Below are 18,175 nucleotides of genomic sequence, written 5' to 3'. Positions count from 1 at the left end.
AAACAGTCCTTAGAAAATGATATCCTATATATGGCTGTGTGCTACTATTTTCAGATGAACGGTATATTGCTCATTTGATACGTCACCTACACAAATCTAAGTAGGCTTTGAAACCTCCTGACAGCTGATATAAATGATTATACTACAGGCAGAATCAAATGGCCAGAAACACCATGAGAACTGGTGCTCAACTGACTAACCCTCCAATAGTTTTGAAACCAGAAAGGTCTAAGGGACAAGGCTGCAGAAAATGTGGAGCCAGACTTTAGACCACTGCTAGGACCTACAGCCTGAGACTAACTCAGTGTGTACAAAAACAGGCTCATAGCTAGTATAAGTGAACCATCTGTTTATTTGCATTGAAATGCATTATTCATGAAGTATCCTCTTGGCTTTATGTGATCATAGCTTTGAGCATGCCACAAATTTGAAGAATACACTATATTCCTTGACTTTTTTGTTGGGTAGGTGGGGAGAAAAGAAGGTGGTGGTACACTCCTGGCACTTGAAAGACACGCTCTCAGTTATTCTGCCATTTAGATGATGGGGCTTTTGCCAAAATTCAGGTAGGATTGCCTACCCATTGCTGTATCTAAATTAGGATTGGCTGGTAGCAAACAATGGAGGTCTCTTGCCACGTTCATCATTTACAGTAGTTATTCCTGAATATAACTGGCTACAGGTGATTTTCCCTCACTCCTCTGGGGTTATTTCATTGATAAGCATATAACCCTGAAGGATAGTATCATGAACAAAACATCTGAAATAAATTCTAATAAAAAAACTATAAAAATCTTAAATAATTCATGATATAGGCAAGTCACCACATAATAGTTGCTTTGATAAACAAAATCTTACAAATTCAGTAAAAAAAAAATCAGCAGCATAGATAAAGCAAATATGCAAAAAATTTAAAACATGATAAAATAATTAGGTTTACATTATACAGTTAATTACAGCAAAAAATACAATACAGTTTTGTTGCTGTTTTAAAACACAACTTAGATTTTAAATTACATCACTTGAAAATAAAAAAAATAAACTACTTTACTACAAAATGAATTCTACATTTTTTGAAAAATCACTCAAAAATAAGACCACTGAATTGTTTTCAAAGTAGTTCTATCAATGACTAACCGACTCCCCATCCCTCCCACCCCCCCAAGGCCCAAGTAGTCATCTACAGCAGCCCAGAGGTCCAGCTGATGCTTCTAGACTGCTGTCTGTATCTGAGGCCAAAGTCGGATCTGTTGACATTGAAGACACATCATTGACAGACGACGATGACGATGGATGCTGAGAGCCATTGATCACTGCTGCACCTGTGCTATGAGAAACAAAACAGCAAATCAGTTGCAGACAGAGTTGCAGACCGAGCTACTTGCATTGTACTACCTCCAGTGGTTGATATATTTTTTCTCTTAGGATTAGTAGGCTCAATAAAGACAATCACAAATGATATTAAATATAACACTAACCTACAAATGTTGTTACATGCAAACTATGAGGTGGAAATTCTGAAAATGTCTAGAAACCTGGAGTCCTGCCCTTTTTACTAACTTGTTTCTCAGTTTAATACAAGAACTTAGAGACCAGGTCACATTTAGAAATAGTTCTATAGCAAGATCCATCAAGGAGGGCTTCAGGGTTGTGTGTAAATAATACTGAAAATATATGTAAAACTCTCTATATTACATTTCGATGGAGAGAGAATCTCAAAGACTTGAGTGACTAAAAAAAGTTAAAAAACTACTGCCCTATAGAAAATTATTTATGATATCTTGTCACTAAAAAGACAGTCCAAATAATACTTTTGATACATTTTGTGGTAAAGCAAAACTCAACAAAAAGAATAAAATCATTTTAATCGGGAGGGACCTTAGTTCAACTGATCCAGTTTGCATGAGATTATGTGACTTGACAGGGTAACTCAAGTGGTCTAGTTAGTAAACTCAGTCTTATTTCAATTCTAATAAATACTCGATAAATAAAATATGCATTTACAAACCAGATAGGTACAAACTGTTTCAGTACTCCCAAATAGTACCTAACAAGTATTTCCTGGATTTTAAAAAGTAATAGGAATACTTGACCTAAAGAGAGAAATCTTCTGAAGATGTTTGGGCTGGAAAGGTGGCAGGTCTGACACCAGGGGGGGGATGTGTTAATGGCAACTCATACACTAGGTAAATAATTTTGAACCAAAGGATCAACTAAATAAGGGTCATTCCAAATCGGAATAAATTAAGTTACAGAAATATTATTAAGAACACATTTGTATAAAAGCAATGCTACCAGTTGAATGCAGTGGTGCATGCCTGTAATCCCAGCTGCTCAGAAGGCTAAAGCAGGAGGATCACAAGTTTGAGGCCAGCCTGGGAAACTTAGGAAGACTGTCTCAAAATAAAAACTAAAAGGGCTGGCGATCAAGCCTAGTCGTAAAGCACCCTGGGTTCAATTCCCAGTATCACAAAACAATGGTATCAGACCAAACACTGAGCAGAATTTATGCGGAAACCAAGCAGATTAAAAACCTCTACTCTTTGGCCCAGCATATTTCAGGGTTTGATTATGTCTAATGATGAGCAACAAACACTTAAATACAGAAGTTCTTCTGAAAGTTTGTCTTCAAATTTAACAAGGAAACAGGCAGGTAATAGAAAAAGACAAATCTTTATGGCAGTGGAGAAGGAAGTGAGAGATGGAAGGAATGGAACCATAGGGGCAGCACAGGTGGTCTGAGCTGAAATGTGAATGGCAAGCAGGATGTGAGGATGTGAGGCTTGACGGATGAGAGGAAAGAACAGGATGATAACCTCCTGGGTTCCAGAAAGGCCCATAGGGTTCCCAGCCAAAGCACAACTGAGATTGTATACTCTTTATAGTTCAATCAATTACAACATTACAGAATGTGCCTCTTCTGACAGAACAATATAGTATATACTCTTATGTCTTACACAACTAATTCTAAGACTTTTATCAAAACGTTCAAATCATAAAAAAGAATCTCAACATAATACTTTTTATATAGGCCTCTAGAGTTCAGGATCCCCTTCATTTTAATCAAATTTCTGAACCCGATAAACATAAACTTTTAAGTGTATCACTTAAATAACTTGTTAATCTGAAAATCAAGTACCTAAGAAAAAAGACTTGTTTTCTCTGAAATTTAAAGCCATACAACAAATTCTCAAATATCTGTGTGGCAATATTATGGAAACTCTTCAATCTCAGATAATTGAGTGACTTCCTTCTCAGCGAGTCTCTATACACTCAAGACAGGCAAACTCATTTTCATTATCAACCAAATTGAAACATTTATAGGTAAACAATACACTGGGAAAAATAATATTATTCATTTTAAAGAACAAGTGGAAATGGTTTTGTAATTATCTGACACTTTCTGGTTTTGTACATAATCAAGACCTGAATATTTTTATTATAGCCTAATTTACTGAAATTCTTCATTGCAAGCCATGAGATGAGAATCCAGAAAATGTCTAGAAGCCTCAAGTTCTATCTTTTCTACTTATTTTGTGACCATAAGCAAATGATATCTAAGATTCAAACTATTCACTTATTAATTAAGAAGAAAAAAAATTTTCTATCTCATGAGATAGAATACATGACATTTAAGATGTGCCACTTACCATGATGGTATGCCAAAGTATAAAACTGAGCCAAGTAAAAGACTTTCCAAATTCCACCGAGCCTCCATCAAAAATAATTCACTTCACTACCACTATGTTAGCAATACAAAACTAAATAAGAACTATACCATCCAAGCTTTTAATTTGTTATGAGTAAATTTTACCCAAACAGATAAAAGCTGTCAGAACCAATTTATACTTTCTTTTTTTTTCCAATTTATACTTTCAACAGGATCTATATTATAGATTTGGAAGACTGCATTCCTGATAAAGGACCTAAAATACAGTTCTAATAAAATATGACCAAACATATCAAAGGAGGCTACCAAAATTATTTAAACAATTATGTTTATAGTACAACAAAACGGGCTTCTGAAAATACAGATAAAAATCTTACCTATAAATAAAGTGCTAGATATGATATACACTTTTTCCTTAGAACATTAAATCCTTAGACTATTTATTTAATCCTTAGAAGAATTAAAATGGCATAGATTTACTCAAAATCAAACCTATCTAAAGAAATACTACTCAGCCTTTGAAGCTCAGATCAAATTTTACCTCTTCCATATAACTGTCCTAACCTCTGCTGTGAGGGGCAATACATTCAGAAATTATTTCATTATCTTCTACCTAATAGATTTTGAATCTTTTTTCCCCTAAAACATTAGCTTCCTCATCTACAGAATGAGGAATAATAATCTCTCAGAGTCTGAGGGATGAATGAAATAAAGAACATGAACCACCAGTGTCTAGTTATTATGTTGTGTGCTTAACATGTACGTTTCCTGACATTTAACCTTTTCCTTCATTTCTTTATACTTTTACATAAAGCAAAATTAAATTAAGACTAACTTACAATAAAAAAAATGTTTTAATTTTAATATAAACTAGTTTTCTTCATAGAGTGAATGCTTTCTAGTGGTGGTCTTAATGGCATTGTTTTAGTTCAACAAATCAATTTATCCAAAGTAAAGACTTAAAACTATATAAAGGAAAACATATTGAATTTTGAAAAATTTCTCCTTTAAATACAAGGCAACAATGCCAACAAAAAAGGCCTTAAGTTCTTCAATAGAATGTCAGTATCAGAGAAAAAGATAAGCACTTTATGAAGTCAGTTACTGATTATATCAGTACACTGTATCAGGACAACAGTATATCAATATTTCAAATTTAAGCACCCCAATTGTAATTTGAATAAGGCAGTAAGTATGGAAAGAACTGCAGGTTTCAGGCCACTGAAGATTACAACGCAAGAAGTAAAATGACCCTCAACCATGTTTATATTGTAACCAACCTAAAGGAGAGGGCTGCCCTCGTATAACTCCATTCTTGGTTCTCTCCTCCAAGTCCATCACTTCCTTGTATATCAATTCTGAAAAAGAGATGGAAAAAATAAACTTCCAAGTCCGAGAGCCAATCTCATAATATACAGTATGTTTTAATTCAAAAATTTTACACACATTAAGTGTAAAATATATTTAACAATATTTCAAATATTATCTTTAAAGTGACAGAGGGACCATGTCAGCCCGAGATTCATGGGTGTTAATAACGGTTTCTTGATTTTCAACCACAAATTATATTCAAAGAAAGTAAAAACCTCTGCAGTAACCTGTAATTAATGTTTTGCAAGTTGGTTTAAGGACACAGCTGAGATCAGAAGTTTTATCTTTTTACTCTGCCAACACCTAATACTACACTGTTACCACATCACCCAGCATTCTGTACTAAAGATACTTATTTACTTCTGCCTCAGTGAGTGCTTGAATTTAGTGTTTCTCTTGTTAAATTCTACTTCATGAGCTCTGGAATAGTGTGTGGTACAATGGAGGCACTCAACCATATACTCACTGTAAAGAATCTATAGACATTTCTTTAATTAGAGTGGAATATAAACAAAATTTTATTTAAAAACAAAAAGCAGGTACACTTCAACTCCTTATGTGTAGTGCCAGCATGACATGCTATCACTGCCAAGAACATTCCTCCATAGGAATCTTGTTCTTTTTCTAGGCATGGGGATAAGATGTAGACCACTGTGAGAATGGCTCTAGCTAAAGAGACACAAGGTGCTATCTGATAGTGTATGTTCCTTGCACCCCATTTTCTTCTAAGTGATGCTGAGTGCAGTTTGAGTCTGAACATCTACTTAAGACTAACCTCTGGTAAATGCTATACCACCATTAGTCATTATCCTTGGTTCATAGAATCTTGAGAATTATTTAAAAGCAATGAAACTTCTTCTGAGAAAAATGTACAAGACAAAAATGATGCACAGAAATTCAACAAGTCTATATAATTTCTGAAGTTTAAATTTCTTATAAAGAATCTCTGACTACAGGATATGACAATATTTATGTTGGCAAAAGATAAAGTAAGTGGAGATATTGGAATGAAACTAGAGACATCTATGTTTGCTTGCTATGGTAACCTTGGACTTTGAAGAAGAAAAATACAAAGTCTTGATAGACTTTTTTTGTTGTTTGTTTGTTTTAAGAAACAAAAGGAATAATAAACATCTCTCTTTCTTTCTTTAAGAGAAAAAGCACTTGTTTGTGAAAAGGGATTCAGACAGAAGAACCAAAGCCAATAAGAAGTAATAATAAGGCAAAGCTATCTATAATAAATGGCTTTGGCAGTGGATTTTTCTATCTGCTTTGACAGCTTAAACTCTAATGCAGACATTGAAAAGGGCAGTTTGTATATAACTACAGAAGTGTATGTGGGGCTAGAGAAAAAGACTCAGAATAAAGTTAAACATTTTAGCATAATGGAAAGACCACAATATATCATTACACTGTAAATGAAAATTCTTTATTCCATGCCTTTAAGATGTGTTTCTTTTCCAATTTAATATCTCTGAAATTGGTTACATCTTAAAATCAGTGGTATAGTACAACTGGAAGTGTTTCCTGACATAATTCTATGAAATACCATAAATGCCTATTATAAATTAATGGGATATAAAAATACCAGGTGAATATTTTAACTATTTGGGTCCAGAGTTATATATTACTTAGTACATATTCAGATGCACTAGGCTGTACTTAAGTCTATCATTCTGTTGTGCTCTATTAACCATGAGTCTCCCAAGCTCAACTCAGAGAAAATAAGTATCAAATCCAATCTTTCCAAAATAAATTTACAGATAGGGTTATACCTCCCTATTTTCTTTTGCCCAAGATACTTAGTTAGCTCTTTGTAACAGATCTTCTGCCTCCATTTTAAGGTAAATAAAAAAGGGGGTGTCAAGAGATTTGCCCAAAAGTCACACAGCTACAAAAATGGTCAAACACTAAATGACAACAACACAGATAGAGGTAAACACGATCTAAAAGTTACCTAGCCCAAATGTCCCAAGAGAGCTTTAAAAAACATATATTTTAACATTTCCACAACTATTGAAGCATTAATGTTCAATTGCATTAATAAGGTAGACTAAAACTACTACATTAGATGTGCAAAGACACTACCTTTAATTTCTCTGGAAAGGAATTTGGAAGTAATTGAAAACAGCCTTTGGCTCAGCACATCTAGAACTGTTCTTACAGGCATATTTTCATGAATACTGTGCATATATGCATATGAATACAACAGAGCAAGCTTGTTGTAAGAGTAACAGATAAGAACTACTTTAAATGCTCTTCAAGAGGAAGTTGGACACAGAGATTGTGACACGTGATTACTGAACAACATTTACCAGCTATTAAACCAAATGAAGCAGTTATGTGGACCAAGAGTCATCTTTAAGAGGTCTAATAATATCAGCAAAGCAAATGTGCAGAGTTTAAAATCATTTATGATTAAAAAATGATACAAATATGTACTAATGTACAAATGATTTTAAACACCTATAATCCCATTGGCTCAGAAGGCTTAGGCAGGAGGATAGCAAATTCAAAGTCAGCCTCAGCAAATTAGCAAGACTCTGTCTCAAAATAAAAAAAATAAAAATAAAAAGGGCTGGGGGATGTAACTTAGTGGTAAAATGTACCTGTGTTCAATCCTGGTACCAAAAATAACAAACAAACAAAAAAGCTTATCAGGGTGGAGACACTGAACACATTTGTATAAACAGACTACAGAAGAAAACACTAATGTGTTTGGGGTGGGAAGGAGACTTACTTTACACTTTTGTAAAAAGAATAATCAAATTATCAAATATAAGTTATGAAAATGAAAAATATCATTAATTTCCTTAGGATAAATAATAAATCACTACAAAATGCCAGATACTTTCTTATTTTTCTAAGAATCTAATGAACTTTACCTTTCCACTCTTCTATTGTGTGTTCCCTTTCATCTAACTGCTTATCAGGGATCTTTGGTGGTGGCTGAAAAATAAAAAGTGATAATTAATAACTGAGTCAGTTTATTGGGAGTATATGCTTCTTTATAATTACTTGAAACCTTAGTCAAACAGAAGACTTGAAAAATGCAAGACTGATCGATCATCAACAAACTTCTCATGTAAACTAGTTCTGGAAGACTCCTGCAATACAGGAAGAAATATTTATCTTTTTCTTCTAGCTTCTGAAATTTTCACATTTTATTTATATCATAGAATTGGGATATGATTATTTGTTTTATAACTAAGTTAGGATGTTCCACAGAGCACTCCCCATCCTAGCTCCTCTGATCAGGTGACAAGGCCAGAAAGTGAGACACACAGAGGGAGACAACTTTACTTTTGTGGAGGAGATGCCTGGGGAATGCCCATTAGCTTAAGGTAATCTTCATGCAAACACAGAAAAGCACTATCATCATCTGTCTATATTTTCAAAAGTTTCCTCCAAACCTAACTAATTCTGATTCTAAGAATGCACTCTGTTCTTCATACATGGAGAAAAAAAACTTACAGCTTCTGCTTCAGAAGGATCATACCAGACATTGATGTATGGATGCTGAAGAGCTTCATCTACAGAGATCCTTTTAGATGCATCTATGACCAGCATCTTGGATAACAAATCCCTTGCCTGACTGGCTGTAAAAATAATGATGTTAATGTGTACCTATTTGTAAAGATTGCTAAATTATCACTGATTCCACAAACTTGAGAGTGTCATTTAAGAAGCAAGTTTTTAAAAGTATAGTTTTTAACTTTAAAACCAGATCATACATATAATAAACAGTATAAGATTAAAGGTAAAAATAACTAAAATTTCATTTTGTTTCTCCACTCAGAGATAATCTTTGATTGTATCCCATAAGAATATGAATACACAAATGCACACACAAATGGAATTTGATGTATAGGTTTATAAAAATTACCTTTAAGTTTGTTGTGTTCCGAGTCAGCTGGGAAAAGTACATCAGGGAAGAGTTTCTCAAAGCTATATCCAGCATATTTAGGTCTGTTTTCAACATAAGTCCTTACTGTTGGTTGTAGTTTCTTCATAAATTCAGGACACGGTGTTCCAAGCTGTTCAATAACTTTATTCCACTGATCAATATCTAATATCAAGTAGCTAAGAAAAATACTGCTTCTAATATTCAACACATTAGTCAATATTCATATTAAAATACAAAATGGAAATTTAAAAAATCATAAAAAGAATGTGGCAGTTATAAATTTCATATATCTCACAGCCACCTTGCAAAGGGCAATGATTATAGGTGGACAGAAATGAGCAATAAATAAGTTGTTAACCTTATTTATTGTGTGTGCACATGTATGTATATATGAATACTAATTTTACCCCCAAAATGGAAGTTTAAACTCACAAATTCTAAGTTACAAATAAATATAAATGTACAGTATTATTATTACTACTCATAGACTCTCTAAATGCAAACTGTACATAATACTAATATACAAAATCTGCCTTTTCTTCCAGCTTATCAGAAAATGTGAATGTATTTCCTAAAGGATAATCTGTTCTGTTTTTTGAGTTTTCTAAATTAACAGAAAATAAACCGAAATAAAAATGACTTTTTATAAAAGTGCATTTTATTTTGCTATTTTTTGTTTAGCTTACATTAATATTTTTTAATGCTCTGAAGTGTATAAAAAAGATTCAGTATTTCAGTAAGTTTTAAGATTAGAATTCCCTGATCTTATTCCTCCTAGTGTTTATACTCTAAGCCTAAAACTCTTTACTGTAACCTGGTGAATATTTCCATTCCTTTTCTTGAAACAATTACTTGTTGATAAATACATCTCTATTGATGTAAACACTAAAAGTAGTCAGATGGGAAAAAAAAAGCATGAATGCAAATCTTATAATCACCACATAAAACTACTATTGCTCAAATTCTCACATGAAAGAATCAGTATGTTATGTTGAGTAATGAGAACAATCAAGACACAAAACACACAAAACATTAACAAAAAGGCAGTGAGGGGACAAAACAAAAGGATGGCCAGCAGCAACGGAAAATTTCAAAGCTCAAAGTAATTCTTAAGTATTTCTAGACTTACTCAAGTGTATAAATTATTATAAATTTTTAATGCAAGCCATGATTTTTTAAATGTAGGTTAAATAAATCAACTCAAAGCCAGCAAGTAACTGTGGATAATTACACTTGAGTACTTTTCAGAATTAACATATGAAAACAATAAATGAGGGAAAAGAAAGTCTATGTCAATAGCAGGTGGTATTTTGAAAGAGTAATTTAGCAATACTTGATATTAGGGAGAGACAAAATACATTATACCTGAAGGAGCTGAAGTACTGTCATACATTTTGACCTTTAGAAACTATATTTTAGGCCAAAGATAAGGATACGATCTGTACCTGGGAACAAAACACCACCTTTGATCATTTCTCCCATGATGCACCCAACTGACCAAATGTCAACTGAAAACAAAATGCAATGACATTAACATAAAGATTTTGGTTAAAATAAAAAGAAATATATAAACAGTAAAAAAAAAAAAATCACGCACACCATGTATACTTTAAAATCATAAAAAGCATATAAAATAAAAATGAGTGACAGTGAATGTGCTCTGACTACCAGCAGAGACTGTATGTCCTACTGCCAAATGCAGCCTACAAATATTTCAGCTTCTTATCTGAACAATTTTTTGAACTATAACAGTCACAAAGTTTATGTCTGTTTTAAAAAAAACCTGTATGTATGAATGCAGCATATTCATTTTCATTAAAGAACATAAGGAAGTTCATCACCTAACTAATAATTTGCTGCAGCAGCACAAGGATACAGTCCCTTCCTGGAAAGAGGATTTTGTGGCAAACCATTTCTCCCATAATGCACCCCACAGACCATAAATCCACTATGTTTGCAGCACAAAAGAAGGAAAAGCAAAGCAAAAGGTCATTAAAATCAAAGAAGCAGAATATGATTGCATTATATAAAAACTGCAAAATATTACAAAAAAGAAAAAGTGATTTTAATTTCAGCTAATGAAATAATTTAAAAAAACAAAATACTTTGTGAAAAGCTTGGTTCACAAAAGAAAACAAATTGTGGCATTTTAACTACATATCTAATTTTAAAGTGAGAGCTATGCACAGAAATAGTATAAAATCTGTATATTTCATAACTGCGAATTTGTTTATAAAATATAAGAGAATCAAACACAAACTATAAATAAGGCTAAAAATGAACATAAAATAGCAAAATTATGATATTATACATTATTTTGAAGCTCAACTGTGCATTACACTCTTTCTTTAAAAGTAAAAAGAAAAAGCATGAGCAGCATAATTTATCTTATTAAAATATTTAATAGAAAAATGTCTCTGAATAATTACAAAAAATTAATGTAAAGCTCTACAGAAAATTTCAAACCAGAGTTCATAAATTTATTTATTTAATAAGTGGTATGTTTACTCTGAATTAAAAATCAATTATTTTCTTGGCAACATCATTCTACATTTACTCTATTACCCCTAAAGGAAGAAGTACATAGAGAATGAAGAAAACAGAGTAAAGAAAAGCGTACCTCTTATGTTTTCTACATAAGGTTTTTCAAATTCATAAAACCAAACTGCTTGGGTTTAAGAAATTAGTTTTGGTAGAATATAGTATGAAAGTTCTTATTGCAGAGTTTCCTAGCACTTACCCTTGCCAACTTGAAAAGGGAGCCCTAATCAAGATGCTGCAAACAATCTGCTAGACAGAAAGAGGCAATTTTGGGATTTCCACCCGTTTATTAAAACTAACCGCATACTCTAACATTTTATACCTTTGGGTCTGAATATCAGATAAAAGGAGAAAGAGTAGGTACTTGAAGTTTAATAGAAGAGGGAAAGAATGAGCAATTTAAAAGGAAAAGACTTAGAAATTTAGATTTGGGTCTTGAAGTTTGAAGGCCCACATTCTTTAAGAGCAGAAGAAGAAACGGGCAGGACTAGATTTAGAGAGATGTGTTCTTCATCCATGTTGCAGGATTTAGGAAATTTAAGTCTATACTTTCAAGTACATTCTTATAAGGAGATCATCAATTCACCGAAGTATGTTAGGAAATAAATGGGGAATAATTTTTGGTACTAAAGTTTCTCTAAAATTTCACATTAATGTATGCAAACCTTTTTATATTTCTAGTATGACTCAACTTTTGAGGATAAAATTTTAGAGGAACACCTGTAATCCCAGCAGCTCAGGAGGCTGAGCAAGGAAGATCTCGAGTTCAAAGCCAGCCTCAGCAAAAGTGAGGCTCTAAGCAACTCAGTAAGACCCTATCTTTAAATAAAATGCAAAGTAGGGCTGGGGATGTGACTCAGTGGCCAAGTATCCCTGAGTTTAATCCCCAGTACCAAAAAAAAATTTTTTTACAGGAAAAGTTAACATTGATAAATCAATTGATCAGAGAACAATTTTTTCAAGGATTTTCATTTTTGCCCCAAATCTGTAAGAATAAATCTTCTCCATAGACTTTACAGAAAAGAAGAAAGTAGCTAAATAACCAGGATGAAACTGATGTGGAAAACCTTCAGAAAAACAGTTTTAAACACAAAGATCTTAAAAGCTACTAGTATCAGAGAAGATATTGAGTCAGTGAAGAAACTAAGACTTAAGTTTACATAAAACTGAGCTGTAAGTGTCTAACTGCTTACTATTAGGCAGTTTAAAATGTACTTGATTATCCTACACTTTCCAAAATAGTTTGAAGTAGCCTGCAATAAAATACAGATAAAACAAAGTTGTTAAACTGGGGAGGGGTAGTCATTAAAAGAAAGAAATATTTATGTTAATCTTTGCAGGCTATTGTAGTTACCATAAGGAAGTATTACACTTGACTCAGTTTTCTGGGGAAGGGTGGGGATGCAATAAGATGATCTACATAATTCTTATGAGAAAAGAGTATTTCAACTCTTCTCTTCATGATAATTTCTGGTTGGGAGCTGCCCCAGGACCCTTACTGACATATTACACAATATCTATGATAACCAATAATTTTACTGCAAATGCAGAAGCAATCTTCATGCTGGTCATGCTGGTACTGAAGTTATCAATATCCAAACAAAACTTCAACTTTTAGGTAGAAAGTAAGAAAACAACATAGCATGCTTACTTCAGAATAAAAGATTAACATTCACTGTTTAAAATATTTACTCTGAGCTCACATACACCAAAAAGGAAATTAAGCTAAAATCCTAATTTCTGTCTTAAAAAATTTTTTTTTTTTTGGTACTGGGATTGAACCCAGGGGTGCTTTACAACTGGCCTGCTTTCCCAGTCCTTTTTATTTTTTGAGACAAGTTCTTGTCAAATTGCTGAGGCTTGCCTCAAACTTGCAATCCTTGTGCCTCAGCCTCCCGAATTACTGCAATTATAGGCATGTACCACCAAACCTGGCTTAAAATTCTAATTTCGTAGGTATCTTTTGTAAATAAATAAATAAATAAATAAATAAACAAAAATATAATAATAATAATAATCTTGAAAGTTGATTAATAGCTGCCTAAATCAAAGTGAACTACTGTTCCAGTTTTTTCACAGGAGTTTTTTGGATAAAATTACCACACTTAGAAAGTTATAGTTTAATTCACTATACATACACAAAATACTATATGCCTTTTCCTTAAGATTAGACACAAGGCTTTGATGAAACATTATTGTTTCCTCCAAGAGATTCTTAATTATTCATCAGTTTTGCATAATGGCATTATTGTAGTTCTCAAAGTTTACACTAAATGCTCTGCTATTAATTTTGATTTCCTGGAGTTGGAAATAAGAGCAAACCTTACTAATGGGCACTGAAATTACTAGTAAGATTGAATTCTGAGGTACACTATATACTTCCTTGTATATAGAAGTATTTGCTCATTTTCAAGCTATGGACAAGCAAAAAGCATACACATAGTTCTTTTTTCAGAGGCTTAGACAATTCTTTATCCAGTGGGAGTGCTGATGATTTAAGTATTAGCATTTTAGACAAACAAGGCCCCCATGTTTTTCCATTTATTATAAAACTTATAGTTACTTTCAAATTTGATACACATTTCAAACAGTGATACACATTTAATTCCATGCAATTTAACTTAAATATTTACCTAAAAAACCTAATAAACATCAATAACAAAAAACTAAATTTGAAGACTATTTCAAATAAAAAGTGTGTGCTGACCGTTTTCCTTGTAGCCCATGCCTAGGATGACCTCAGGTGCTCTGTAGTATCGAGTCACTACATAAGGTGTCATCATAAAACTTGTTCCTGCAGTTCTAGCCAGTCCAAAGTCAAGAATCTTCAAAGTGCAATCTGATTTTACTACTATATTACTGGGCTTTAAATCCTTCAAAACATAAAAATAAGAAATGATTGCTAAGATAAATACAAAGATTCTGCAGTTCACAATTAAGCTTTCAATTCATGTTAACTGTTCATTCTTCTTAATTATAATATTACTGCACAGTTTCATCATAAAAAAGCAAACCTGAGAAGTCAACTTTATTGCATTTTAAAATTTACTTGTAAATTTAAAAATTTATAGTTTTTAGAAAGATTAATAATTATTAGTCATTAGAAGAAGCTAGTTTATAATTTTATAATTTCTAGAAATTATTTTTAATTATTATTAGCTAGAAAATTTTAATCAAATAAGATTAAGAGATCTGGAAAGGCATCTTAAAGCTCAAACAAGAACTACTATGGTAAAACAAAGTCATATCAGTACTTACATTCATTTTGCATTCTAAGTTACCAGTTTTTTGACCCACAAAATTTTGAAATGAGTAACAAATATACCACTCATGGTAACTTTGAAATAATTTTTACATTTTTTGAAGCCCATTCTTTTGACAAAAGCAACAAGTGAATGATTAGACAGTCTGAAACTACTTTTAAATTCACTGTGAAAACGGCATAAACTTTGTTGGAAAGTTACTTCTCAATGTTCAACTGAACAAAATATTACACATATAACTGATGTGTGTTATAAGAAATGCATTCATGAAAGTATTTTCTAGAACTAGGTTATCACTTTATTTTGAGGGATGCACTATATTTCAAATTATCAATGTTGGAAAATAGCTGTCTAATAAATAGGGTACTGGGACAATGTATATTGTATAGTAATGTGCAGCCTGGCCACAGAAAAGGTAATACGTGCTCTCTGAACATGGAAACTCATCTTTGCCCCTTGCTACCCTGCCTTGAGCTCTAGCAGGCAGACCCCTAAGGACCATGTCAATAGGGTTATGTTTTCCTTCCTTGTTTTCTGCTGGATCTGTCCAATGCATCATCAGAAATGTGAAGAGAGGGGGCAGGGGTTGTGGCTCAGTGGTAGAGTACTTGCCTAACATGTGTGAGATCCTGAGTTTGATCCTCAGCACCACATATAAATAAACAAAGTTAAAAATCCATTGGCAACTAAAAAATATTAAAAAAAAAAAAGAAATGAGAAGAGAGGTCAAGGTATTTATTCTCTGTGATCCTTATGGCATAAGCTACAAACTGGCTAAGACAGAATACCCACCCAGAGCCATACTTCTGCTGCTTCAGGACTTGCTGGTTTTGCTAGCAGCTGAAAATAATGAGGGGTTCAGTAACTAACCTTCTGTTGGCCATTCTTGGGTGTTTTACCTTATTTGGTTAGTTCCCATAATTTCGTCTATCTCTTCATCTTAAAAAGATCCTTCTTTACACTCCCTTCAAATACATGTTTAATATGCCACTTTTTTTCTGCTGAGGCCCTGTCTAATATATTGCCATTGAGAAATAGTCTCATAGCAAGCCATATATATAGGTGTGCATTTATATACATACACACACACATACATGGACTACATACAAACACACACATGTATGTACATACATATAATATTTTATATACATGTAAACAATATTTTACACCTAATGCAGAGTACAAATAATATATAGTTGGATATTTTTAGTTATTTACTCAAAATCCTTTTGTTCCTTGGCAGTCAGATAGTTCTATAAATGCTTGAAGTGGTAGAGAATCCACAATTATGCTATTTTTCCCACAATCTCTTTGTTGTTATAACTTGTTGGTACACCTTTGAAATATTGGATTCTAAGCTACAGGTATCATGAAGGAAAACAGACTACACAAGTGTCCTTGGAAATCAACAATGTTGATACGAACACAAGTTAAAGGGTCACATTATAACAGATTTGATATAAATTATCACCATAAAATGGTTAGATAATAAATGTGTCTTTGTTGGAATGAACTAAACCGCTTGGCAAAGGTGGATGGAAAAAAGAGTAAAGCCAGTGTGCCTTGCATGAACAGTAGCTGGTACCTTTAACAATTTCAGTGATGGCATGGATAAACATGATTGTCTAGTTTCCAATAATATACTTGAGGTTAAACAAAAATGGGTATTTGTTGACTTGAATAATACGTATGGTAAATGCACAAATTATTCACAAATTTGCAAGTAAAGACAGGAAAAGATCTCATCAATTTGTTGGATTTCAAACAAGACATCTGCTTAGCATACCTTAATGAATGAGAACCCATCAGGAAGAAAAAAGCCTGATGTTCCCAGAACTACTGTCCAAGATATCAGATTTTGTGAGAAGCCATACCATTCCCAAACAGCAAGGGGTGGGGGAAGCCATGTTGGGGGAAATTGGCAACTTGTCAAAAATGAGAACTGCAGGGACACACCCTATTATTCCAGAGACTTGAGAGGCTGAGGCCAGAGGATCACAAGTTTGAGGCCAGCCTGGGCAGTGAGGCTCTATCTCACAATAAAACATTTAAAAGGTGGGGGGAGTCTGGGGATGTAGTCTAGAGAAAAAGAATTTGACAAAACACAGCATCCATTCATGCTCAAAACACTAGAAAAACTAGGGATAGTAGAAACAAACTTCAATATTGTAAAAGCTATATATGCTAAACCTAAGGCCAATATCATTCTAAATGAAGAAAAATAGAAAGCACTCCCTCTAAGAACTTGAACAAGACAAGGATGCCCTCTTTTACCACTTCTATTCAACATCATCCTTGAAAACTCCAGCCAGAGCAATTAAACAGAACAAAGAAATTAAAGGGATATGAATAGGAAAACAGGAGCTCAAATTATCACTATTGGCTGAGGATATAATTCTATATTTAGAAGATCCAAAATTTTCCACCAGAAAATTTTAGAACTAATAAATGAATTCATCAAAGTAGCAGGATATAAAATTAACACCCATAAATGAAATACATCAGTGGTGAATCCACTGAAAGAGAACACAGGAAAACCACCTCATTCATAATAGTCTCAAAAAACTAAAATATTTGGAAATCAATCTAACAAAAGAGGTAAAAGACCTATATAATGAAAACTACAGAACACTAAAAAAAGAAATTGAATTAACCTTAGAAGATGGAAAACTCTCCCATGCTCTTGGATTGGCAGAATTAAGATTGTCAAAATGGACATAATACCAAAAGTGTTACACAAACTTAATAAAATCCCTATTCAAATCCCAATGACATTCTTCATAGAAACAGTAAAAGCAATCATAAAATTCATTTGGAAAACTGAGACCCAGAATAGCCAAAGCAATCCTTAGCAAGAAAAGTGAAGCAAGAAACATCACAATACCAGACTTTAAATTATACTACAGAAGAATAGTAACAAAAATGGGATGGTATTGGCACCAAAATCAGACATGTAGATCAATAGTACAGAATAGAGGACACAGAGACAGACCCACATAAGTACAGTTGTCTCATCCTAGACAAGGGCACCAAAAACATATATTGGATAGCTTCTTCAACAAATAGTGCTGTGAAAACTAGAAATCCATATTAGCAAAATAAAATTAGATCCCTGTCTCTCATCTTGCACAAAACTCAAAGTGAATCAAGGACTTAAGACACTAGAACAGAGACCCTGCATTTAATAGAAAAAAAACTAGGCCCAGATATTCATAATGTCAGCTTAGGAACTGATTTTCTTAACAAGGCCCCTAAAGCACAAAAAGTAAAATAAAAGAATCAATAAATGGGATGGGATTCAAACTAAAAAGCTTCTTCTCAGCGAAGGAAAGAATCAATAATGTGAAGAGAGAGCCTACAGAATGGGAGAAAATCTTTAAAACACACACTTCAGATAGAGCACTAATCTCCAAGATATATTTT

General features: G+C 33.1%; 1 protein-coding gene across 1 annotated transcript in view; it reads right to left on the bottom strand.

The window, feature by feature from the left end:
* Positions 1-1,165: 1,165 nt before the first annotated feature.
* Mapk8 (mitogen-activated protein kinase 8) overlaps positions 1,166-18,175 on the bottom strand; it is a 106,109-nt gene continuing 89,099 nt past the window's right edge. Inside the window, exons 7-13 of the mRNA XM_077798298.1 lie at positions 14,197-14,362; positions 10,825-10,896; positions 8,928-9,110; positions 8,516-8,640; positions 7,927-7,990; positions 4,951-5,028; positions 1,166-1,322 (exon numbers count right to left, since the gene is read on the bottom strand). Of these exons, the coding sequence (XP_077654424.1) occupies positions 1,177-1,322; positions 4,951-5,028; positions 7,927-7,990; positions 8,516-8,640; positions 8,928-9,110; positions 10,825-10,896; positions 14,197-14,362 (834 nt within the window). The 3' untranslated portion in view covers positions 1,166-1,176. The remainder of the gene's footprint in view (positions 1,323-4,950; positions 5,029-7,926; positions 7,991-8,515; positions 8,641-8,927; positions 9,111-10,824; positions 10,897-14,196; positions 14,363-18,175) is intronic.

This window comes from Urocitellus parryii, chromosome 5 (assembly GCF_045843805.1).
Source record: "Urocitellus parryii isolate mUroPar1 chromosome 5, mUroPar1.hap1, whole genome shotgun sequence".
Classification (NCBI taxonomy): Eukaryota; Metazoa; Chordata; class Mammalia; order Rodentia; family Sciuridae; genus Urocitellus; species Urocitellus parryii.
The sequence above is the reverse complement of the archived record's forward strand: the minus strand, read 5'-3'. Positions and strand labels throughout refer to the sequence as shown.